The following is a 26,064-nucleotide window of genomic DNA, read 5'->3' as shown; positions in this document are numbered from 1 at the left end:
TTTGAGTGCTTTTGTATTTACAGTATGTGTGTGTGTGTGTGTGTGTGTGTGTGTGCATGGATGGATGTGAGCCTTATGCCTGTGCTTGCAGTCGTGTCTTAAGTTGTGTAATGTGAGTTGCACACTCAGCCGGTTTGCTTTCCTTCCCGTCACTGCAGGACAGATGATCAACCTGTTTTTAAAGGAATGAGATTATAAAAGGAAATGACCTCTGTCATATGAGAGAAGCCACTCGTGCAGAGATAAGAGTCCAGTGCGTGTGTGTGTGTATAAAACCACAGTCGTGTCCGCTCATTCTCTGACAGCAGATTAGATGCATGCAGATGTGGCTGGTGTTCTTCTGCCATGTACAGATGAGTTCTGCTGTTATCGTGCATGTTCTGTGATCATATGGAGTAGATGTGAGCAGTGAACATCTCTTATAGTTTCAGGTTCAGTGGTCTCAGCCTCAGATTGCTCGGACACAGCCTGTTTACTGACCGTATTGTGGCCAGAAATGACAAGAGCTGCAGGTGAAATCTCTGTTGAGTCACTGGATTTACTGAGTTTGTGGCATTAAAGATGCTTAGAGATTGAGTTTGAGGCTCTTAGTAGCAAATAAACTATATATTACAGTCTTGACACAATGACGATTGATTAAAAAGCAAGAAATCTATATTGATGAGCTGCGTATCGATTTTTAAATCCCAAGATTGATCTTTTAGTCTGTGCTGGTTTCAGTTGATGTGTGAACAATTGTGTGAACAATTTAGTAATCGCAATATGCTTTGTGCTTTGTTGATTTTTATATCAAACAAAGTCTCAACTTTAATTTTTTCAAGAAATTCAAGCAATAATTGTTTTAAGAAACAGTACAACTAACTGAAATGTGTCATCATGTCGCATGTAGTCAGTGTTTCAACTGCGGAAAGACGTCAATAATACAGCTTGAATATTTCACGTAATGTTACATTTACCTCAGAAAAGCCATTCAGTGACCATAAAACTGACAGTAAAATAACTCTAGAGAGGGGCATTTTGATAAATATAGCCTATTTCATATATTAACCTGTTAGTGTTGTCTTGTTTAATGTATGTTTAAATAAAATCCTTCCTGAAAACTAGTTTTTATGTTTATATTTTAATATTTCATAGTATAGTTTCATTATATTTCAACAACGAACTGTAATAGAAAACATAATTTTATCACAAAATATTGATATAAAAACTGCCTTTAATGTCTGTGTACAACTCAGTGTTGATTATTAGTATATCTAAAAAAAAAATAAAAAAAAATATTGAATAGTTTATTTAATCTTTAATATTACAGTAATGTACCAACTGACAGAGTTCCATAAGTTTCCTTTATAGTTTACAGCATTAGTTTAGAGATTGTTTTTCTTAAAATAATATTGACATGTACCTGATAGTATATCTAAGGGCTGGGTGATATGGATATATTTGTTTGGCTGAATGGCAGTAATGACAATATATAGTATCTTGGTATTTTCTACTTTTTTTCCCTATTTGGGCCCTTTTCAGATATTTCAGTATCGATATTGAAATATTGATATTTTTGACAACAAACAGCCTACACTTTCACTGCCTCTCCCTATTTTCTCCATGCCAGTCTATTTCTGTGCTATTATTAACCTTTGGATAAACCTGCTCAAAATGGTTCTCGGATTAAACAAACTGTTTAACAAAGTCTCTTCTTGGATTCTTGGGCAGGATAAGCTGTAAATGTGTCCAGGCTTAATGCCGACAGTCAAGAGTATAGCAGTGCGTCACTAGCGCGGAGTGATACTGATCATTGGTTCCTCTTTCACTGTTATCATTCCAGGCTCTGTGGTTTGGATTGTCCTCCCTCATGTCTGCTCCACGTCTGGCCTTTAAATGGCACTTTATTAAGACTCACGGATGCTTATTAATGTGTGAAGGAGGTCTGGGAAGTTTCATTACTGGTGGATGTCCACTCTCTGGTCTACATGCGTGACCCACGGGCAGTTCATTAATCTGTGATTCAAATCAATACGATACAGTAAGTGCAAATATGTAAATGTCAGTGTTTGTAATGTGTTGGAGTGTGTGTGGTGTGATTGGCTCTGACAGCGTCTCCAGGATCCTCAGGGTCCAGCGCTTTAGAGCACAAACCCAGAGCTGTCATTAAGAATAACAGCTTTATAAGTCTTCACAGATATGACAGCTCGCTCGCTCACGGCTCTGAGGGAAATGAGAGATTTGTGCTGCTGCCTTAATAAATTTGACATTTTCTTTTCCTTCAAGTGCCCCCAATATCTTAATTTCTCATGTGTTTTAGCTATTAACTTTTCAGCCAAGTGGCCTAGAAATAATTCGTTTTTTCTCCTGATTAAATGCACGCTGTGATTGCAGTTTCCACTGTACGTGCTTTTATGAGCTTTCATCTGATCAGGCTCACGTTTGAGTCCGACAAGGAACAGATGAAGCTAGTCACTGTTTGTGTTTAATATCAGCATAAAGGTGAGGATGCTAAATAAATAGGAAGTGAGTTTGTACCTTTGCAAAAGTTTTGCATGTTTAAATTTGTCATTGCCTATCTGACTTAGTATGCAGGCAATGGAATAATACTATTATTTTATCTTTTTTTACACCTTTGTAGAGCTGTAAAATCGATTAATTGCATCTAACATAAAAGTCTGTGTGTGTATACATTTATATGTAATATATATATATTATACATATACATTTTTATACGTATGTATGTATGTATGTATACACATACATACATATAATAATATATATACACATAAAATATGTGAACAGACTTTTATGTTAGATGCGAATCACGATTAATCGATTTTACACTCTGTTTTGAACCAAGCCTATTGCTGAACCATTTTGGCAACTTTTTTTTGCTACTTCTCCTTATCCAATCATCATATTATTTGGCTCCGATCATCTTGTCTTCACAAAAGCCACAAATTGGATTTTTGGTGCTTGACATAATTCTCTAGAAAACGCACGTTTACGTAACCTAACTTGCTGACTCTAAACAGGAAGTGAGGTGGTATTTCTGAAACACTTTTGCATATTTACACAAAAAATGATATGCATCTTTGCAGCAATTACATGAGAATATCATGTACATTTCATGACAGCAGCACCTTTTGGTCAAATATTATAAAGTTTTTTGTTTTCTTTACTTTTTTTTTGAATAATGCCATTGTGATAGAGCAAGAGTTAACAGTAACACTTGGACAGACAGTTACAAGATGACTTAAGCACTTGTGTAAATCATTGTTTGTAATGGTATTCAAATGTTTAATTATTTGACTAGTTAAAGGGGTGGTTGATTATGATTTGACTTTTCTAACTTTAGTTAGTGTGTAATGTTCCTGTTTGAGCATAAACAACATCTGCAAAGTTACAACGCTCAAAGTTCAAAGCAAAGGGAGATATTTGCTTTTAAAGAAATCGCTTTTTAAGGACTGCAACAAACGTCAGAAATGTCCTGTTGCTTCTACATGTTGTCACTTCTTCTTGAGTCTCTCCATCATTGTCTGACTCCGGTTTGAACATAAAAGGCTAAAAGTTTTAGAAATTTTCAGTGCATGTGTGTGTGAGGTAAAAGGACACAAGCTGTTGTAGCTCCGCCCCCTGTGCCAGGAGCAGCAGCTCATTTGCATTTAAAGGGACAGACACAAAACAGCGCGTTTTTGCTCACCCTCAAAAAATGACAACTTTAACATGCTATATAAAAATATCTGTGGGTTGTTTTGAGCTAAAACTTCACATACACACTCTGGGAACATCAAAGTCTTATTTTACGTCTTGTGGAAAGGGCATTATACCACCCCTTTAAAAGAACCGCTAATTTTTAAAAGAACTTGTAAACAAACAGTCAAGAGCGCTACATAAAAGAGTCATAGTCTTGAACTGAAAGCACTCACAGTGGGACATTAAGGCATGTGTAGTGGTGTTTCCCAGTTTCAGAGGATGTTGTGAATAATTAGTTTCTGCTTTTAAGCTGAATGCATAGAAACTGGAAGCGGAACATTGTTAGTGTTTGCAGGATTACTCAAGTCGATGTAAGATGTTTTCCATATGTTCAGTCACATGCATTAGGTGTGGTGCAACCGTTCGTGATTGTCGTTCTTGTCTCATAATGCTTCTGACAGCACACGTTTGTTCTGGTATTACTCAGATGGCTGTGTCGTGTGTGAGTTGCATAATTTTCTAAATGGCATCTGGAGTCCAGCAGCATTAGTGTTTCATAAATGGTGTGATTATATTCTTCTGTGCTATAAAGGTGGATATTGTGCGTCTGTCAGAGTGAATATCGCACAGGCGAAGGAACGTCTCGAGGGTGAGTGAAATGAGTATTTTCACACTTTGTTCAGATCATTTTTGACAGCAAAATGTAGTTTTATTTTAATAGCTGTTGGTGTTTTGAGGACAAATGGCAGAAAATCTTTTGTGAATTTGTCAGTCTATGAACAATTGACATTGGAGTTCAGTTCTGAAAAAGCATTTCTTGGTTTATTATGATGTTTTAGCCTAGTTTCGTTAAAGGAAAGTTCTCCCACAATTCTAAAACATGTAGCCTATAATTACTAGGAAAAAATATTTTGTGTTTCATGGGGGACAAAATATTTAATGTTTTTTTCTTTCTTTTCCTTTCATTTCTTCATGAAACACAAAATATTTTTTTCTAGTAATAATTTTCTCAAAATTAACCCGTTAAGTGTGCAAATTTAACAAAAACAGAGAAAAAAGTCTGCATTGACTTGTACTCAACCCTCTTTTTAGTAATATAGTTTCTCAGATTACATTATACATTTTAGGAAGCCATACAATTAGAAAATAATAATAATTTTAGATGATTATTATTATGATTAATGCTATGACAGTAATAGCCTATATATTGTAAAAAAAAAAAAAAAAAAAACACTGTAAAATAAATGAATATTAGTCGAAATTAATCCATTAAATCTGATGCTGTTACATAGAACTTAATAAATAATAATATATTGATATTTAATATTAAAACATTTTTTGTCCAATTTCAGTTTTACTTTCAATAAAGGTGTGGTATTTTATTTTATTGGCTTTTTTTTAAATTCAGTATCATTCAAATTATTGAAGTTCAATAAAAAGTCTAATATACAATTATTCAAAAAAAGCAAATTTAAAATAAGAATTATATTGTTTTGCTCTCAAGTTTTTTGAAACTTTACAATCCAAAGTTCAGGCAGACATTTAATCAGCAAAGCAGGTTCAAATATCAGCTGATGCTAATACACCCACATTAACCACATGTTTGCTGATAAATCAGTCCTTTTCATACTTTGTCTGTCACCTTCTATAGATTATCCTGACTGATCTTTTACAATTTACGTCAAACTGCAAAGAGGACAAAACTGTAGTGACTCGTCTGCTATTTTCCAAGTCTTCTTAAGGTCATATGCCATCAGTGATTAATATTCTTGCCTTTGTGAACGGTTTCCATTATCCTTTAAGGTAATGACGCTGGTCTTGGTTTGTTCTGCTGTGGCACGACTGCCGCTGATGCCCTGAGTACAACCCGTTTCTCTCTTTGTTGGCTGTCCATTAGTGTGGTACTTTGTATAAGCAGAATAAAAGCTTTTCTAAATGGCAGTAAAAATAATCAATATCCTTTTATCCTCCTCTTGATGTTCAAGGTGGATGAATCCTACCTGAACAACCATCACGACACCTTCTCGAGCAGCACAGACACTGTCACAGAATACAGTCGAATCAAGTGACAGAGCTAACATGTATTTGAGTTTAAAATAGATAAAAGTCCAGACGATGACTTTGATGCATCAAAGAAAGAACTTGTCAAACTGACATGGATTCACAAATTTGTAATGTCTGTAATGCACAAACAGGGTTTATTGGCAACATCTAAGTAATGATACGACGTGGCGTTGATGTAAACAATATTTGCTTCATAGTGTTCAATGCATTTGAGATGGTGAGTCATTTGAAAAGGATCGAGAAACATCTGATGCATGTTGCCTTCAACCTCTTTGAATGGCTTTACTTCATCTCCAGAAGTCAGGGTGCACGGTTTTGTAAGTTGTGAGGTTCATGACATCCATATATGTGAAAACTAGTTTTTTTCTGACACTGTAGCAAGTAACCATTATGTCCTGTTGTGTTTGAAAGAGATTGAAAGTCGAGACACAGCCGTGAAAACATAGGAGCAGCGTGTGTGTGCTCAGCGGTGAAAAACGGTTAGTTGAGTTGAGTTGTCTGAATGACTAGGTCTGTGGTAGAGCTGCGCGATTATGACAAAAATCGTAACTGTCGATTATTCCCTTGAAATTGTAATTAATTACGATTATCACAATTTACATTGAATGACGTTTTGAATAGTTTGGCCATGGGACCCACATTTCCTCATGATCATCAAGCCGCGACCCACCTTTTTAGGAATTATATAGGCCTATTATAATACATTTGTTTATACAAAAATTGTTGACACACACAAGTACTGTCCCCCTTTACTTAATATACAAATAAATTGTAAGAATATGACTAATAATTAAAAGCCACGTCCCAGGCACACAATTATAATGTTCTTCTCATTATAATTTTATGTAGGTGATATGACAGACTTGCGCTGCACATGTTGCACTTCTCTGTATTTTCCTTTTTTGAAGTGATTCCACTCATATTTCAATCAATTTAAAACCATCATGTTGAACAGTGCGCATCTGAAGTGTCTCAGCTGAAGGAAATACTTTATTTATCGGTGTTAATATATTGGACAAATATTTTTATCAGGCCGATAACCATAACATAAAAAATAAACGTATATCAGCCGATACCGATATGGTTGCCGATAAATCATGCATCCCTGATAATTACTCCCGTCGCAAGAAAGCCCTTGTCTGTTCTAGAAAGGATGCAGCAAAGATATTTAATGCTAATGTATGAGGCATAGGCCTACGCTGAGTTTCATTCATTTACGATGAGATGCGCTCTAGTTCACAATGCAATGCAAGTGAACGCGGCGCACCAGCGCCTCCATGTCACGGTTATTATATTGTCGTTTGCTTTTTATTTATTAAATACATGCAATTGGTTGATGAAACATTTATTAAAATTAAGATACAATTTGTACAAAACGAAATTTGCTTTAAAGAAAGGCTTTTAACAGTGCAATGCAAGTGAACGCCGCGCGCTGGCGCCTTAATGTCACGGTTATTATATTGTCTACTATATTTGCTTTTTATTTATTAAATACATGCAATTGGTTGATGAAACATTTATTAAAATTAATATACAATTTATACAAAACAAAATTCGCTTTAAAGAAAGGCTTTCTACAAAGAAAAACTTAATGAAGTGGTAAAAATCATGTCTGACGATTTACAAAACAAAATTTGCGTTGGTACTTGGCAAAGAATCAAATACAGTTGGAAACGATGTACCGGTAGACCATTAATGACACAGACTGTTAACTATTGTTTTTAATTAGTGTTTAAACATTCTCTATGATAAAAAAATGTTTGTAAAAAATATTTTAATAACACGGTTTTGGCGGTTATACAGATCTAATGACGGTGTTCAACAATAACCGTCGGTCTCACAGTTATACTAACCGTCACACCCTTAACTCCCGCACCCACATTTTGAAAATTAAATAGACAATTTACCCCAAAATGCAAAATCTATCATCATTTACTCACCCAGATTAAATCATAGGGGTTTGGAATGAAATGAGGGTGAGTAAATGATGACAATTTTCATTTTGTCATTAATCTGAACCACTAGTCAACCATGCTGACACATCTATAAAACCCTGCACAAAACTGGTCCTGGTCCTTCCTCGTGAATGTCATGCATCTTGTCGTTTGGTTTCCCTCAATCATTCCTCTGTAGTCCATCAGCCCCCGGAGCTCAAAGTCCGACAAGCCGTGCATTTCAGATGGGGGTCCTGCCATTATCGTGGCGTGTGTAGGAGTGGAAGTGTTTTAATGGGCTCTTCTGTGTTTTCACTCAGGTCTGTGGATTTACTGAAGCCGTGTCCTCAGGGTTGTTTCTGATGGGTCACTGCGGGTCACGTTTGCTCTCAGAGGAGGAATCGTGTCAGATCCTGTTAATTCCTTGCTTGTTTCCCTCCCTCTGAAACCCTGCGGTTGTGAATTGTGTGTGTGTGTGTGTTTGGTTTAATTGTTTCAGTGGCATGCGTCTGGCAGCACTGGTCGAAGCTTTCCCACACACCCCTCCAAAACACAAACCTCCTGCGCTGTGATTGGCCCTCGTGCCGCCCGGGTCTGCGTGGGTGGGTTGGGCTTAGACGGTTTGAAGCAGGAAATGAAGAAACGTTTGTGCAATGAGAGTCGCTCTGTGGTATGCTGGGATATTCCTCAGTCATTTGGACTTCGGACGGTAAGTGCACTCAAAATAAAACATGCCGTCTGTCAGGAATTATGAGGAATGTTAGTGTCGATTGTGTGTGTTAATGTTTCGAGTCAGCGTATGTGCGGTCATGTGAGTCACACACACTCAACGGCAGACTGAAGAGTGTGTGTTGACTCGAGTTGGTGTTGTCTGAGTGTTGGGACGTCAAACTAATCTATAGATCTTAATCTTCTCTTATGATTGACAGCTTTGGGTTTCTTCTTGTTAAGGGTCTGTGAAGTAGTGCACTTATCGGCAGGCTTCAGTGTGGACTCAAATTTAACATGTCTAAACCAAATACAAATGAGAACGTGTTAAAAAATAAACTGTAAAACGGGTGGATGGACATGCTTAAGGTTTTTGAAATGGGAGTCAGTGGACTTTTCACATTTTCTTTGCTGATTTTGTGGTAAAATTCAGGTAAAATTGTTAAACTGAGCTGATAGTACTACAGTTTTTTTATGTAAATCTCAACTTCTTGATTGCTTTTATCATTGTAAAATACATTTTTGCCCAGCTCTAATCTGCTTAATGTGACTAAGGCATGAAGATATTATAAACACTAACATAAAGCTGCTTTAAAATGTGTATTGTGAAAAGCTCTATACAAATACATTTGAGTTGGTAGATTAAATCATAGTCGGATTATGCAAATGAAAGGGGCGGGGCATGTGAAGAACTCTGTGAATGATGGGCGTCCCGATCCGGTGCAGTTTTGCGAGTTTATGTTTGACCTGATCTTATGATTCAAGAGAAAAACTGGCTTAGCAAACACACTGAATCGGAGGATAGTGTTCATGTGCCCGGCCCACGTCATGTTCCTTCTTATGATTGTGAAACCTGTTAGCCGGGAGCTCGCTGTCAGATTTTCTGAGAATGGTGTTTTGTGATTAAATCCTCTTCTGTGAACATCTATCTTTATGCTCTATTGGTCTGTTTCTCTGTTCTGGTTATGGGTCTGAAATGATTTGATCTAGATTGATTCGATTTTAGGCCTGCAGTGGTTTGAGGTTTCTCTATAAATGAAAATCCACACAGCTCATCTTGCAGAAATCTGGGTTGTGGCCAGCGGGTGATGGATGTTTTTAGATCTGGCCGTTTCGAAACAGACGCCGCTCTTGTTTTAGATTCTGCCACTCATACGTGCCAACAGAGCGTCTGTTTGATAGACGTGTCATGTGTTACTGTGTGATTTCACTTTTTTTTAATTTTTTTTTAAGAAAAACAATGTGACAAAGCAACACAAATAATGGTGAAAAAGTGTTCACACAGAGTGATGCAAATCTTTGTTAAACTTTGCACTCCTAAATGAATTCATGTACTTTAGTAAGTCTTACTAAGATGTAATGGATAATTTGCAGTATAATATGTAATATGTTATTGATTAATTATCATGATAAACCCTAATATGTTTAGACACACACACTCACTCTCTCTCTCTCTCTCTCTCTCTCTCTCTCTCTCTCTCTCTCTCTCTCTCTCTCTCTCTCTATCTCTCTCTCACACTCTATCTCTCACTCACACACACAAACACACAATATTATATATATTTATTATTAACATGATTATTAAAATAAGTAGTTATTTATTTTTATATAGAATTATTATTTCTTTTTTCTTTCTGTTTTTTATTGTCCTCAAGAAAGTCGCCTCATTTACTTATAGGGTTAGTTGACCCAAAAATGAATATTGCAATAATTTGCTCACCCTCATTTCATTCCAAACCCGTATGACTTTCGTTCATCTGAATAAAAGCCTAAATTAAATCTGTGTTCATCTTCATATAAAGCGATCGAGTCTCTTCAGAACATTTGGACTAAACCGCTCAATTCACATGGATTAGTTTTACGATCTCTTTATGAACTTTTTGAAGCGTCAAAGTGGTAGTTGCGTAGCTGTCAATGGAGGGACAGAAATCTCTCAGATTTCATCAAAACGATCTTCTTTTGAGTTCTGAAGATGAACGAAAGTGTTACGGGTTTGGAACGACATGAGGATGAGTTATTAATCACAGAATTTTACATTTTGGGTGAACTATCCACATTTAATACACATTCCTTGTAAAATAAAATCAAAATCAAAAATGAAAGATTGTCTTTCGCCTTTGAAACAACATTACTTTGCTGTCATAACCCCTCCCCTCCAGTCGTTTAGCTCCACTTTTCATGATCCAGTCAGCTCCAGATAGAAAAAATCAAGTTTAATTTCAATATACTGCAGTGCAGAAGTAAAACTGGCATTTTAACATCTCACTTTACTATGGCAGCAACTCTCTCTGAATCCTCCGCTGTTGGCGTGTGTGATGGCAGGTACCGGTTTACCGTCTGCGGGACGTGTCGAGGGCTCTCATTAACGTCTCTACACCCCGTGTTCCTCCCTCAGCTCTCAGTGAGACGCAGCAGGGCGCCGTATTTACCTCTCCGTGGGCTTTAATCAGTCCCTGTGCAGTAATTCAAGCAGTTTGAAGCCACCAACTCTCAGAATTGAGCTCTAATGATATGTTTGTCATGCTGCGGAGTCTAAAAAGCCTCATGTTTCCATCTAATCAGAGGTGTACGCCGACGTTTGTCACTGGAGGTCCAGTATTTATTGTTTCCATTATGGAGCAATCAGAGTTTAATGCTCATGTAATGGTCTGATTGAGCTCTCTCGCTTTCCGGTGCTTCTGCGTACTGTGCACGATATACTGAACACTGTGGCTGGGCTGAAAATACCCATTTCTTGATTTTAATGGATTCTCATTTAGATGAACTGATATCGTTTCTAAAATCCCAAGAGTCGATCTTTTAGTCTATGCTGTTTTCTGTTGATGCATGAACAAAACTTCACTAAACATAATTAGCAAATTTTGAAAGTCTCGGCTGTCAATTTTAATGTGGCTTGACAGACACTGTAGCGCCTCAGTTAAAGCGGCACGATGATCTCTTCCTCTTTAATACTAGTTCGTTTTAGAAATAAACATGAATGAACATCAGAAGGTATGTTGAAAGATACAGTACAACTTATTGAAATGTATCACGTCTCATGTAATTGCCCAATCAATGTTTCAACCGTGGAAAGACGTCAATAAAACAATTGTTATGTAACGTTACATTTAACTCAGGAAAGCCATTTAATGACTAGTTTAACTCTTTCTCCGCCATTGATGAAATTTCAGTCATTTGTGAGAAAACGCTTCCTCGCCATTGAAGGAAATTTCCGTCTTTCCATGTTTTATGCGGTAGGGGGCGTTATTACTCATCTTCTGGAAGAGTACAGAATCTCTGGATCAAACACAGGCGAAGAAGAAGCAGAAACAAGCGATATCATAAGCAAATGCATATGTAAAATAACACGATCATCTACATTAAACGGCATATAAATCAAAACTGCCTAATGTTACTGAATGAAACTGACCCAGGATGAGCTGTATAGGACTGTGAAGCTTTAGGGGTGTTGATGGACTCCATCTTGCATGTTCAGATATTCATGCAACAAAATATTCTGGGGGCCATGCAACTTTTGTGAAAATTATTAAAAATGCTGATGGTGGCTGGCAACTTTTTTCAAAAACTCTGGCGGGGAAAGAGTTAATAGTCAGCTATAAAAATAACTAGAGGAGCATTTTGATAAATAATAAATAACAACCTCTAAGGGTGCTTTCACACTAGCACTTTTGGTGCGCACCCGGGTTCGGATGACGTCAGAGTTCGGTTCGTTTGGATGATGTGAACGCTGTCTTCCGAACTGGGACTCGAGTCCAATTAAAAAGGTGGTCTGGGGTACGGTTCATGTGAACTCGGGTACGGTTCGCGGCTGATATGAACGCAATTGAACCAAGCTGCGGAAGTGAACCGCTATTGATGATGTATAATGTGTCTTAGGCGGACAGCCCGCTGTCTTTGAAACATTTTCAGAATTTTTGCGGCAGACAGACGCAAGTGTGTTTCTGTATGTCTATGTTGAAAACAAAACCAAAGGTTAAAAAAAAGAACAAAAAATGTCAACCGAGCAAGTCTATCCATATTTCATTCGTGGTTACCAAGCAACACCATTACGCCAGCTGCAGCCTGATGACGCAAGCGTACCGCGGTTCGGATAGAAATAATATAATGTGAACTAGGGCTTGCATAGACTAGTCGAGTAGTCGATTGATCGACTACTTCAACCACTAGTCGATGCTGTCGGAAACAATCGACTACTCGAGCGTCCATTAACCATAAATGAATTAAAAATGGCGAACGTCACCAACAGACACCATGTGTGGAAGTATTTCATCAAGGATGACAAAAATATTGTAATTGGCCAACTCTGCAAGAGGCCGTCACATATTGCGTCTAAAAACGTGTGGAAAGCGCGGCTGTGCCGCTGTCTCCTACAAGCGCTTGCGCTATGCAACCATGAACTGCGCTCTCCATGATGACAACGAAGAAGTATCAGCAAAGGATTAATTGATTTCTAGCCCTCGCATTAGCTTTACTACTAAATATATTTCTGGAGATGAGAAGGAAAAACCCGCCTGGAAAAAAAAGCGCACCACGTTGCTTCCATTATGAGCGCGCTCGCCTACATTTGAAATAACGACCTTGAGCGTGAAAAAGACGCGATATGTGAACGGCCCCTAGAAGCAGACGTCTGAAATGAAAGGCAAGAACGACTATTTATTTTAGGCGGCGAGCTACATAGGCCTACCGTGCACCCCCCCCACCTCCCAACAAAACCATACTTTTTTGAAAGGTCTGGATGTGTAGAATATGAATCTGAATGTTAACATTGAAAATTTTGGGTTGCACTACCTGTTTTAGCCCTGTGAATAGGGAAACCCTAAAAAAACGATTTTAAGCAATTTTAACACATCGAGATTGTCCTAGTCAATCAGAACAGCTTTTAGGTGACCCAATACACACTCAAACTTAACATATGATGACTTAGGTCAAATACCTACCATGCTGCTTATTGGTAGGTGTCTAAAATTAACATAGGTAAGGCTTTATGTCGATATAATGAGCCCATTTCATGTATAGGCCACGACCTAGATTCGCCTATCATGCACCCCAACCCCCTCCCCTGAAAAAAAATCATGCTTTTCTGAAAGGTCTGTATGTGTAGAATATGAATCTGAATGTTAACATTGACATTGTTGGGATACACTAACTGTTTTAGCCCTGTGAATAGGGAAACCCTAATAAACGATTTTAACACGTCGAGATTGGCCTAGTCAATCAGAACAGCTTTTAGGTGACCCAATACTCTTACTACACTAAATTGATAATTACTTTAAATAGTTGTTTTTAATTATTTTTAATTTAATATGGTTAAGGCCTTGTATGGATATAATCAATCAAGGACCATTTCCATAGCATCAGTTAATATGCTAACGTGCTAACATTCCAACCCTCATTACCCTTTCCATCGAAGTAATTTCATTGACAAATCAGAAACCTGTCTGGGTTGTTCATCCAATGACAAAATAAGATATTTTTTTAATTTTCATTAACAGTTTCCTCTGTGTCAGGCAGACTGTCCTGAAAGACTGTTCTTACTCACACAGACAGATACCCCAAGTCTGCATCCTCTGCCTATACAGCAAGAAATTTGTTTCACTGAATTGCTCGATGTTTGAATATTTTAGTTTACAATTTAATATAATTGACCCCTCTTACTACACTACATTGATGCTTACTTTAAATATTTGTTTTTAATTATTTTAGATTACATTTGATAGATTGATAGATATATACTTTATTCATCCCAAAGGGAAATTTTAGACGTCCAGTAGCTTATACACACACACACACACACACACACACACACACACACACACACCTCACACACATAGATAATCTAGTCGGTTATGTAGTTGGTTTCTTCAACATAGTTGAACTGCTCAGTTATGCCTGAGTAAAGACATGAGTCAGTGGGCCAAGTGACTGCAGGTCCTTCAAGGCATAGGGTATGTCATGGGACAAAACCAAAGTCCAGATGCATTGTGCATGTCCCTGGTCTTGTATATAGACCACTCTTGCAATTATGGGCAAACGTAGATTCTGATGCAAGATTAGCCAGAATGAAAGAAATACGTGACAAGAGATTAGCTGAACCACTGGAATCTGCTCACAGAATGACTGTAACCTGTGAACTTATACCAGACACTATTACAGAAGGTGATGGATATCACAGAGAATGCTACCAAAGATTCACCATGAATCTCAAAAGACTCGACCAGAAGCCTGAACTATTAGCAGCAAGTTCAAGGCAAAGTCAGAGGGCCTCAACTGGTGACAAGGTGCTCTTCACACCTGACTGTATATTCTGCAACTCAATTACACGGAAGAAGGTACAAAAGAAAGGGATATGGACGAATGAGGGGTTAAGAGAGTTTGAGTGTGATGGGTGGAGAACAGTCCTCAAAGTTGCAGAACAAAAATTTGATGAAAATTTGCTTCGCAGAATTAGAGGAAAGGATCTATTTGCTACAGAAGCTAAATACCACAAATCCTGTAGAGTCCAATATACACAAAATTTAGAAAAATGGAGAAGTGCAAGCAAACAAATCCAACTAGTAGAAGCTCACGGTGAGGCATTTGGTGCTGAGGCAAGTTTGTGCATCCTAGATGAGCTATGTAGATTTTGGTCAGATCAGTCAATTTCATCATTTTGTTGCTGCCGATGATTTCCTTGTCAATAACTCGAGATACAGCACCAAATGTCTCACCGTGAGCTTCTACTATTTGGATTTGTTTGGCCTTGTTTTCTGTGCTTGCACTTCTCAATTTTTCTAAATTTTGTGTATATTGGACTCTACAGGATTTGTGGTACAGTGGGGCAAAAAAGTATTTAGTCAGCCACCAATTGTCCAAGTTCTCCCACTTAAAAAGATGAGAGAGGCCTGTAATTTTCATCATAGGTACACTTCAACTATGAGAGACAAAATGAGAAAAAAAATCCAGAAAATCACATAGTAGGATTTTTAATGAATTAATTGGTAAATTCCTCTGTAAAATAAGTATTTGGTCACCTACAAACAAGCAAGATTTCTGGTTCTCACAGACCTGTAACTTCTTCTTTAAGAGGCTCCTCTGTCCTCCACTCGTTACCTGTATTAATGGCACCTGTTTGAACTTGTTATCAGTATAAAAGACACCTGTCCACAACCTCAAACAGTCACACTCCAAACTCCACTATGGCCAAGACCAAAGAGCTGTCAAAGGACACCAGAAACAAAATTGTAGACCTGCACCAGGCTGGGAAGACGGAATCTGCAATAGGTAAGCAGCTTGGTGTGAAGAAATCAACTGTGGGAGCAAATATTAGAAAATGGAAGACATACAAGACCACTGATAATCTCCCTCGATCTGGGGCTCCACGCAAGATCTCACCCCGTGGGGTCAAAATTATCACAAGAACGGTGAGCAAAAATTCCAGAACCACACGGGGGGACCTAGTGAATGACCTGCAGAGAGCTGGGACCAAAGTAACAAAGGCTACCATCAGTAACACACTACGCCGCCAGGGACTCAAATCCTGCAGTGCCAGACGTGTCCCCCTGCTTAAGCCAGTACATGTCCAGGCCAGTCTGAAGTTTGCTAGAGAGCATTTGGATGATCCAGAAGAGGATTGAGAGAATGTCATATGGTCAGATGAAACCAAAATAGAACTTTTTGGTAAAAACTCAAGTCGTGTTTGGAGGAGAAAGAACACCATACCTACTGTGAAGCATGGGGGTGGAAACATCATGCTTTGGGGCTGTTTTTCTGCAAAGGTACCAGGACGACTGATCCATGTAAAGGAAAGAATGAATGGGGCCATGTATCGTGAGATTTTGAGTGAAAACATCCTTCCATCATCAAGGGCATTGAAGATGAAACGTGGCTGGGTCTTTCAGCAAGACAATGATCCCAAACACACCGCCCGGGCAACAAAGGAGTGGTTTTGTAAGAAGCATTTAAAGGTCCTGGAGTGGCCTAGCCAGTCTCCAGATCTCAACCCCATAAAAAAATCTTTGGAGGGAGTTGAAAGTCCGTGTTGCCCAGAGACTGCCCCAAAACATCACTGCTGAGGAGATCTGTATGGAGAAATGGGCCAAAATACCAGCAACAGTGTGTGAAAACCTTGTGAAGACTTACAGAAAACGTTTGACCTCTGTCATTGCCAACAAAGGGTATATAACAAAGTATTGAGATTAACTTTTGTTATTGACCAAATACTTATTTTCCACCATAATTTGCAAATAAATTCTTTAAAAATCCTACAATGTGATTTTCTGGACTTTTTTTCTCTCATTTTGTCTCTCATAGTTGAAGTGTATCTATGATGAAAATTACATGCCTCTCTCATCTTTTTAAGTGGGAGAACTTGCACAATTGGTGGCTGACTAATTACTTTTTTGCCCCACTGTATTTATTTTCTGTATCAAATATTTGGTAGCATTCTCTGTGATATCCATCACCTTCTGTAATGGTGTCTGGTATAAGTTCACAGGTTACATTCATTCTGTGAGCAGATTCCAGTGGTTCAGTTAATCTCTTGTCACGTATTTCTTTCATTCTGGCTAATCTTGCATTATATCCATAATATATTTTATAAAGGATATTATTTTATATCCATACAAGGCCTTAACTATATTAAATTAAAAATAATTAAAAACAACTATTTAAAGTAACTATCAATGTAGTAAGAGGGGTCAATTATATTAAATAAAGATGGGGAGGGTGAGGAGTTTGAATGTTGGGATGTTGGAATGTTAGCACGTTAGCATATTAACTGATGCTATGGAAATGGTCCTTGATCGATTATATCCATACAAGGCCTTAACTATATTAAATTAAAAATAATTAAAAACAACTATTTAAAGTAATTATCAATTTAGTGTAGTAAGAGTATTGGGTCACCTAAAAGCTGCTCTGATTGACTAGGCCAATCTCGACGTGTTAAAATCGTTTATTAGGGTTTCCCTATTCACAGGGCTAAAACAGTTAGTGTATCCCAACAATGTCAATGTTAACATTCAGATTCATATTCTACACATACAGACCTTTCAGAAAAGCATGATTTTTTTTAAGGGGAGGGGGTTGGGGTGCATGATAGGCGAATCTAGGTCGTGGCCTTGAAATGGGCTCATTATATCGACATAAAGCCTTACCTATGTTAATTTTAGACACCTACCAATAAGCAGCATGGTAGGTATTTGACCTAAGTCATCATATGTTAAGTTTGAGTGTGTATTGGGTCACCTAAAAGCTGTTCTGATTGACTAGGACAATCTCGATGTGTTAAAATCGCTTAAAATCGTTTTTTAGGGTTTCCCTATTCACGGGGCTAAAACAGGTAGTGCAACCCAAAATTTTCAATGTTAACATTCAGATTCATATTCTACACATCCAGACCTTTCAAAAAAGTATGGTTTTGTTGGGAGGTGGGGGGGGTGCACGGTAGGCCTATGTAGCTCGCCGCCTATTTGGCTTTAGACTGTTACATGAAAATTTAAAAATGAAATGTCATAATTATAATGTTTTGAGAGTTTACTTACGTAATTGTTGCATTAGGCTATGAATTAATAAATGTTTATTGATAAAATCTAGCTATTTCATGTCTTTTCATTTACAGTAGCATGAACCACGAGTAGTCGAGTAACTCGAGTATTGTTTTGATAAGAAATCGACTGGCAGAAATCAGTAGTCGTGCAACCCCTAATGTGAACATAGTCCATCGGGGGCAGGGGGAGGGGGGAGCAAACAAACTCAGGTTCAGAACAGGCAATCGAACCAAGTGTGAAAGCGCCCTAAGAGAGGAAATGAAATATGTTGCACATGTTGCTTGCCAATAAAAAGAGGTGTCAGTTCATCTCATCTCGGTCTCATCTCAATTTTTTTTTAAACCTAAAACACATGGCCTATTATTTATTTCGGTGATCGTTATCTGTGATCGGTATTGGCCAATACTTCTTCCAGTGATGCGATCGAACCCAACACTCCTGATCGGAGCACCCTTAAAAATGAAGCATGTTGTTTGGTAAATCACTCGGTTACAGTCTCAAATGGAGATTTCTGAATCTCCTCTCTCGTCTGAGTCACCGAGTCTTCATGACGCGTCCTATAAATATGTTCCATGAGCGGCGCCGGGTCGCTGGCCTGTTCTTCTGTACTTTTAAGCTCTTGGCAGAGACTATTTTTGGTCTGGCTTTTGTAGATGTGCTCAGGGATGCGATGCACTTGCTTCTGAAACCTCGAGTCTAGTTTAGAGCAGGTAAACCAGTCCATTTTACTGTTTCATGATAAGCTCAGCTGGAGAAATAATCTAAAGCACCTTTTTACTGTTGATTATTAAAGGGTTAGTTCACCCAAAAGTTTTTTATGCAACGACACATTAAAGATTATGTTTAGCTAAATGTCCTGAATCCTGGAAATGTCCTAATCTAAATAAAACCGATGTCACTGTATGGCTTAGTGAGATTAACAAATTGAAAAAGGCTGCAATTTAATTTAATACCTATATGCACATGTATATATGCATTTTACACATTTTACAAACACATTTGTATAATACAATTATTATTATATATTTTTTTTTATTTTAAAATGAAATATTTTTACAATATTAATATTTATCTGTTTACTATTTTTAATAACTTTTTATATTTATTATTATTATTAATCAGTTTTTTACAGAAAACCAGAAAAAAAATGTATTAGAAAAATCAGTATTCAATGACTATTTTTGGGTGAACTGCCCTTTTGTTTCTGTGTTTTCATGTTTAAGATTTTTTTTTTGCTGATATTTGAGGGTTTTATTCTCCGTTCTTGAGCCGGATGTTTGGTGGAAGCACCAGCGCTGGACTGAACCCGAGACGCAGGTCTAATGTCGACACTCGGGCTTGTGGTTTCAGTGGAGAACTACTTCCTGTTTCCTGTTGCATGGGTGATTCAGCGAGTGGCATCCAGTCAACTTGCTGAAGTTGTTGACTCCTTCTCTTGATACATAATTGCATGCATTTTGTATTTGTAATTATTAATTTTGTGTAAATGAGTCCCATCCATCCATCCATCCATCCATCCATCCATCCATCCATCCATCCATCCATCCATCCATCCATCCATCCATCCATCCATCCATCCATCCATCCATCCATCCATCCATCCATCCATCCATCCATCCGAACTGTTAGCATAGATCCTTTCCATCCATTTCACTTTTTCCATCCATCCCTTTCACTCTCTCTCTGCGTCTCACGAACACACTTCATTTCCCATCTGTTGGCTTCTAGACTAAATTAATCTGTTTGAATCTGGATTACAGTTCTAGGATCAGTCTAGTAACCGATATCGTCCCTCTGGCTGTACGAGGTCAAAGGTCACCCATATTTAAATTCCTCAGATGACTCGTCAGGTGATAAACGAGGCCTGTTGATTTAATAATTAACCACTCAAAACATTTACATTTCTCCTTTCAGCAGCGTCAGCTGTTTCTCCGTCCAGAGTCGACTGTTTAAAATAACTCTTCGGATCATTCGGCCACCATAGAAGGAAACGAGGGTGAAATCCTGAAGCGGAAAGCCGTTCCTGGCACTGACCGCGGTTAATCCAATAGCTTGTGTTAGGGATAAGACATACACACACACACACGCGCGCACACACACCCGCTGTGCAACACTTATTAATCCATGACCGGGGAAAGGAGGGGTGATTCAGGCTAATCAATAAAGCCATGAATGAATGAGTGTTTACAAAGTCTCTCTCTCTCTCTCTCTCTCTCTCTCTCTCTCTCTCTCTCTCTCTCTCTCTCTCTCTCTCTCTCTTTTTCTTTTCTCTCTCTCTCTCTCTCTCTCTCTCTCTCTCTCTCTCTCTCTCTCTCTCTCTCTCTCTCTCTCTCTCTCTCTCTCTCTCTCTCTCTCTCTCTCTCTCTCTCTCTCTCTCTCTCTCTCTCTCTCTCTCTCTCTCTCTCTGCTGTCGATTGCTCTCGGCACTAATTAAAGAGGTTTTGAGGGCCGCAGACTAATGGCTGTCAGAGACCGAAGGGACACACACTCACTGTGAGACGCTGTAGAGCTTTTAAACACACCCGAGTGACTCATGAATGATAAGATGAGGGAACGGACAGAACTTTTGGATAGAGAGACACAACATGAGGAAAAACTGATGACAGTAAGTTTGTGTGTCAGAGAGAGATCGAGTCCTAGTGGATGGATTTTGTAATCAGGCTCTCAAATCATATAAACTTGGATCGGTGCATCCCTATAAATAACACGTCTAATGCATTTTTCTACGAATCTCATGCCAGAAATGAAGATCGCTGCACATATGCCTGTGAAATGTCTTTGGATCGGTCTGAATTCAGCACTTGTTTGTTAAACTTTTTTTAAAGAAGTTTTTTCGTGACCATTTGACGTGGTTTTGTAAGGATTTTTTTTCTCGATAAAGCTGCTTTAAAACTATACATTTTGTGAAAAGCACTGTACAAATCAATCAAATTGTATGTGTGTGTGTTTTTGCTCTGTTATATCTTAGCGGCCAAAAATTTCCCCAGAAGTTGATGTGTGTGACAGACCAGTTCAAACCCCATTTTCAGCATTTATTTGATCAAAAATACAGTAAAAACAGCAATATTGTGAAATATTATTACAATTCAAAATAACCGTTTTCTATGTGAATATATAGAAAAATGTCATTTATTCCTGTGATCAAATCAGAATTTTCAGCTTCATTACTCCAGTCTTCAGTGTTTCTGATTATTATTGTGCTGCTCAATATTTTTGTGGAAACTGTGATAAATTATTTTCAGAATTCTTTTAACTCAGTTTGTGGGGATCCCTGGAGTAAAACCAGCATCTCTGTGTCTAATTTTGTCTGTACGTTACGCGTGTTAAACTGATGTTCCTCACCACATGCCACGATTTCTCACTTCCTCGTTGAGAGCGAGCGAGCGGGTGAAAGGTTAAAGCCGGAGCAGCGAGACACTGGGGTCACCGTGTGTTCAAGGGTCATGCGTTGCACTTTTGTTGGTTCATTGCACCAAAAATATCATAATTTAGTTCTTCACGACTGTTTTCACTTGCTCTCTCTGACTCTTTGAGTTAAACAGGCTGTTTTTGCTAATATACCGTTACACTATGTAAATGACCTCTGTTATGATTGGCTAATGTGTGTCTACCAGTTCCTCAAGTCTCAAGTTTCTGAATACTGAATGTTAATTATATAAATATGGGCGCTCATAAGTTCATGAACTCATAACTATGTCAAGTATGGTGGCAATTATCTGTTTACAGTTTAGTATCAGTAAATGCTCTGCCGCAACTGCAGCATTTTTATTTTAGTATTTAGTATGCTATTTATTAACTTTTTTTATTTGTATATTTTCAGCTCTCATTTAATTTTTTTATTAGTTTTGTTAGCCTAATTTTAGTACTTCAATTTAAACTTTATTCCAGTTTTCTCATTTTCTTTTTTTGTTGTTTCTTATGTAAAATTAATATTTTATTTCAGCTTTATTTCAATTAAATAAAACTATTAAAATAGTATTTAGTTAATAATAACAACATTGAAGTGTGTCTACATACTAGTAGCACATCAAGTCTGGTTCTTTCATTTCTAAAAAGTAAGAATAATCCTGTTTTTCATAATATACCGTTAAACTGTAAATGTAATGTAAATGTAAATGACCTCTGTTATGATTGGCTAATGTTTGTCTACCAGTTCATGCCGTTGTTCAGGATGGCTCAAGTTTCTGAATACTGAATGTTAATTATATAAATATGGGCGCTCATAAGTTAATGAACTCATAACTATGTCAAATATGGTGGCAATTATCTGCAATTATAATATATTCTGCCGCAACGGCAACATTTTTATTTTAGTATTTAGTATTTTAGTATGGTATTTATTAACTTTTTTTTATTTGTATATTTTCAGCTCTCATTTAATTTTTTTTATTCGTTTTATTAGCCTAATTTTAGTACTTCAATTTAAACTTATTTCAGTTTTCTTATCTAAAATTCATATTTTATTTCAGCTTTGTTTCAGTTAAATAAAACTATTATAATAATAGTTTTAGTTAATAATAACGACATTGAAGTGTGTCTACATGCTCGTAGCACATCAAGTCTGGTTCTTTTATTTCTAAAAAGTAAGAATAATCCTGTTTTTCATTAACCCCGTTGAGGTGAAGTGAAGATGTGAGTTTGACGGCTGCTGTTCCTGTGTTTCAGGTTGAGATCTCCTCGCACCAGATGAGGGAAGATGCTGGCCATGGATCAAGGCGTAGTGGAGGAGTGGCTGTCTGAGTATAAGGTACGTCATCTCTGTCTGTCTCTCCTCATCTCTATCACTTCTCTGCGTTCTTGCTTTGACCCGTGTGTGTGTGTGTGTGTGTGTGTTTCAGACTCTTCCAGAGACGGCCGTCTCCAGCTATGCCGCCTCTCTGAAGGACAAGGGCTCTCTGGTTCCAGCGCTTTACAAAGTTATTCGGGAAAATTACAGTGATGTAAGGCAGTTTCTTCTCCTATTTGATTTGTCCTCAGACTCTCTCATTATTGAATGTGCTTTGATGCTTAATAACATATTCTGGGTTGTGTGCCACTTTTCACAATCCAATCAGTTCCCACTCTTTTTTTGAATTGAATTTGAATTGAAAATGCATTCAATTATGGAAGCAAAATGCATTACGATCTCCTTTTATGTGTTGATTTTAACGGGAGCTGAATGATTTTGGGGGAAAAAATCGAATTGCACTAATTGGATTTGACAAAAATAAAAAAAATTGTTCTGGGTTTTCTCTGCTTGTATTGTACATAAGAAATATTATTACTCTTATTATTAGTGTTAGTAATAGTAGTAAATAAATGAAAGAAAATAAGAAACATTAATATTGCAATAATACTTTTGTACTGTAACTTAAAAAAAATTAGTATTTAATGAAAATACTAGTTTTATTTTACACTACCTGTAAAATTACTGTCTTAATTTCTTTATTTTTTGAACATTAATATAGTTAAAGAAAAGTACCTCAAAAGGACAATTTAGGCAACAAAAAATTGTGCTGAATAATTTATGCTAGTGCTCGGACAAAAAAATATGAAATACATGATTTGGGCTGCACAGTTTGACCAAAAAATAATATAGTGACTTATATATCAATGACTATAAAAAATATTATTGTATTATTGTAGTAGTAGTAGTAAATAAAAATATTAAAGAAGATTAGAAATATTTTAATATTTCAATAATACTATTGTACTGTAAAATAAGAAAATATAGTATTTGATAAAAAAAATATTAGTTTTATTTTACAGTCCACATGTAATAATATTTATGTCTTAAATTTCAAACATTAATACAGAAGGTTGAAGAAAAGTACCTCAAAAGGAGAATTTAGGCAAAAAGTGAGTGACATTTTTCTTTTCTTGCCTGATTATAAGTGAATTTGTATAAACACATTTCTGATCTTAAATACAAACTCTGGGACGACATGTTTAAAATAACCCAGAATATTGTTTTGAAATCAGTTGTGCCAGTGTCCGTCTCTGTGTTGCACAGCTAAAGATGTTTGGTGTTTTATGAAGTGAGTTATGAACAGTACGGCGCTCGTTTCACTATCACAGTCACGCAGACTGTTGTCACGGCAGCGTCAACATTATGATGATGAGTGACGGAGGTGTTTTCCAGTCGACTGGGTGTGTCAGTTCCTCTTTCTGGAAACAGCCCTGCTAATGACATAATCATAGAAAAATCTTTTTTTACTGCAATCAATAACATATTTTTAGACTTCACAAATGTCTGTATGATGTCTGAAAGTTCTAGATACGAAAAATTACATTTTGCCATTTTGTTTTTTTTTTAGCTTTTTGTTCAATGTGCACCTTAGAGCTGCACGATTAATCGCTAAAAGTTCGTGAGTTTGATTCAGACATCCATCGCAATCTTATTCCTAAATGACAGCGATTCTCCTGTGTCTGTTAAATCTCTGACTAAATCACATCATAACATTCAAATTAGTGTTTGCGAGAGCAGTTGTCGTGTGTAGATATGAAACCGCTTTTCAACCACACAGTATTGCTATTTCTGTGCATCTTGTTTTCCATCTTGTTTTCCTTTCTGGCTGGATTGTGATCGATCTGCACTCGTTTGAAGTTGAAAAGTCGTTTTTGTGCCTGATTGTAACTTTCGAGTGTCAGGAAACCAGATCCTGAGTCTTCGCTGCTCTGCTGAAGCGTTACGGTGTTTAATTTCTGAAAATCAGCACCGTCACACCATGTCACAGAAATCTGTGTGTATCTCACAGTCCTGCAGATGTCTGAACACTGACTGAAGGACGCTACTTTTAGAAACAGCATGACATGTTTTTGCTCTGTTTGTAATCTTTCATCAAAACCTAAAAACCTTCAGCACTTGAAATGACTTTTTCTGCTGATATAGCTCTGGGGCCGGTTTCACAAAGATAGACTTTGACTATGGCTTAGATATAGTAGATAGTCCGACTTCAGATAGACATCTATATCAGACCGTTGCACAAAGCACTTAAGACTCTGACTATCTTAAGTAGGACTACACTGCAATGCATTCTGGGTAAAATAAGACACTTTTCAAAACAAAAAACATGGTGGATCGAGTAAGCGCATTCAACCACTCAGTGCAGTTTACCCCAGCGGAGAATATGTGTTTGTTGGAGGAGTATAACCGTTACAACACAGGTGTCAAACTCAGTTCCTGGAGGGCCACAGCCCTACACAGTTTTGTTTCAACCCTGCTTCAACACACACACACACACCTGTAGTTTTCAAATAAGCCTGAAGGACTTGATTAGCTGATCAGGTGTGTTTAATTAGGGTTGAAGCTAAGCTCTGCAGGGCTGTGGCCCTCCAGGAACTGAGTTTGACACCCCTGAGTTACAAGGACATTTTACTTGGGAAATTTAGCGGAGAATGTAGTAACAAGAAGAAATGTTTAAATTATGAGCCATTTTCCCTTTTCTTTTGGTCGTGTGTAATGTAACTGATTGTTACTGCTGGTTGCCAAGGTAACTTTCCCTTGGTTTCACAGACAAGGCTTAAGTCTAGTCCCAGACTAAAATGCATTATTGAGCTATTTACCTGAAAGCAACTTGCACTGATAGATCTTAAAATATGTCAGTGCCATTGTTTTGTCTCAATATTCACACCAGCAATGTCTTTTTCTAAGGAACGTTTATAAAAGATACTTAAATGTCCTAATTGAACTAAGGCCTAATCCTGGCTTAATCTGAACCCTGTCTGTGAAACCGGGCCATAGAGTCTTAGACCTAAGTTAGCCTGGGGGTAAGAGGTGTCTAATTTTTTTGGTCTAAATTAAGTCAGTCTTTATTTTTGTGAAACAGTCTAACTTGCATTAGACTATGAGCAAATTTTAGACTTGTCTAACTAACACTATAGACCGGTCTAAAATAGCTTTGTGAAACCGGCCCCTGGACTTAATACAAGTAGAATGCTCTTTTATGAAGTCACCTCGCTTAAAGGAACACGCCGACTTTTTGGGACTTTAGCTTATTCACCGTATCCCCCAGAGTTAGATAAGTCCACACACACCATTCTCATCTGTGTGCCGTAACTCTGTCTAACGCACCCACCGCTAGCCTAGCTTAGCACAAAGACTGGAGGTAAATGGCTCCAGCTAGCATACTGCTCCCAATAAGTGACAAAATAACGGCTACATTTCCCTATTT

General features: G+C 37.5%; 1 protein-coding gene across 4 annotated transcripts in view; it reads left to right on the top strand.

The window, feature by feature from the left end:
• Positions 1-26,064, top strand: part of hycc1 (hyccin PI4KA lipid kinase complex subunit 1) — a 43,714-nt gene that overhangs the window by 889 nt on the left and 16,761 nt on the right. For 2 of the 4 annotated variants that reach the window (XR_013822110.1, XM_079879735.1), the window contains exons 2-3: positions 22,577-22,658; positions 22,750-22,851. Coding sequence is in view for 2 of the 4 variants with exons in the window: in XM_079879735.1 (XP_079735861.1) it covers positions 22,608-22,658; positions 22,750-22,851 (153 nt within the window). In the remaining 2 variants the exon portion in view is untranslated. Of the gene's footprint in view, positions 1-8,285; positions 8,386-22,576; positions 22,659-22,749; positions 22,852-26,064 lie in introns of those variants that run through there. The other 2 variants (XR_013822111.1, XM_079879736.1) reach the window with 2 other exon arrangements.

Source organism: Squalius cephalus (genome assembly GCF_949319135.1).
Source record: "Squalius cephalus genome assembly, chromosome: 8".
Lineage (NCBI taxonomy): Eukaryota > Metazoa > Chordata > Actinopteri > Cypriniformes > Leuciscidae > Squalius > Squalius cephalus.
The sequence above is the reverse complement of the archived record's forward strand: the minus strand, read 5'-3'. Positions and strand labels throughout refer to the sequence as shown.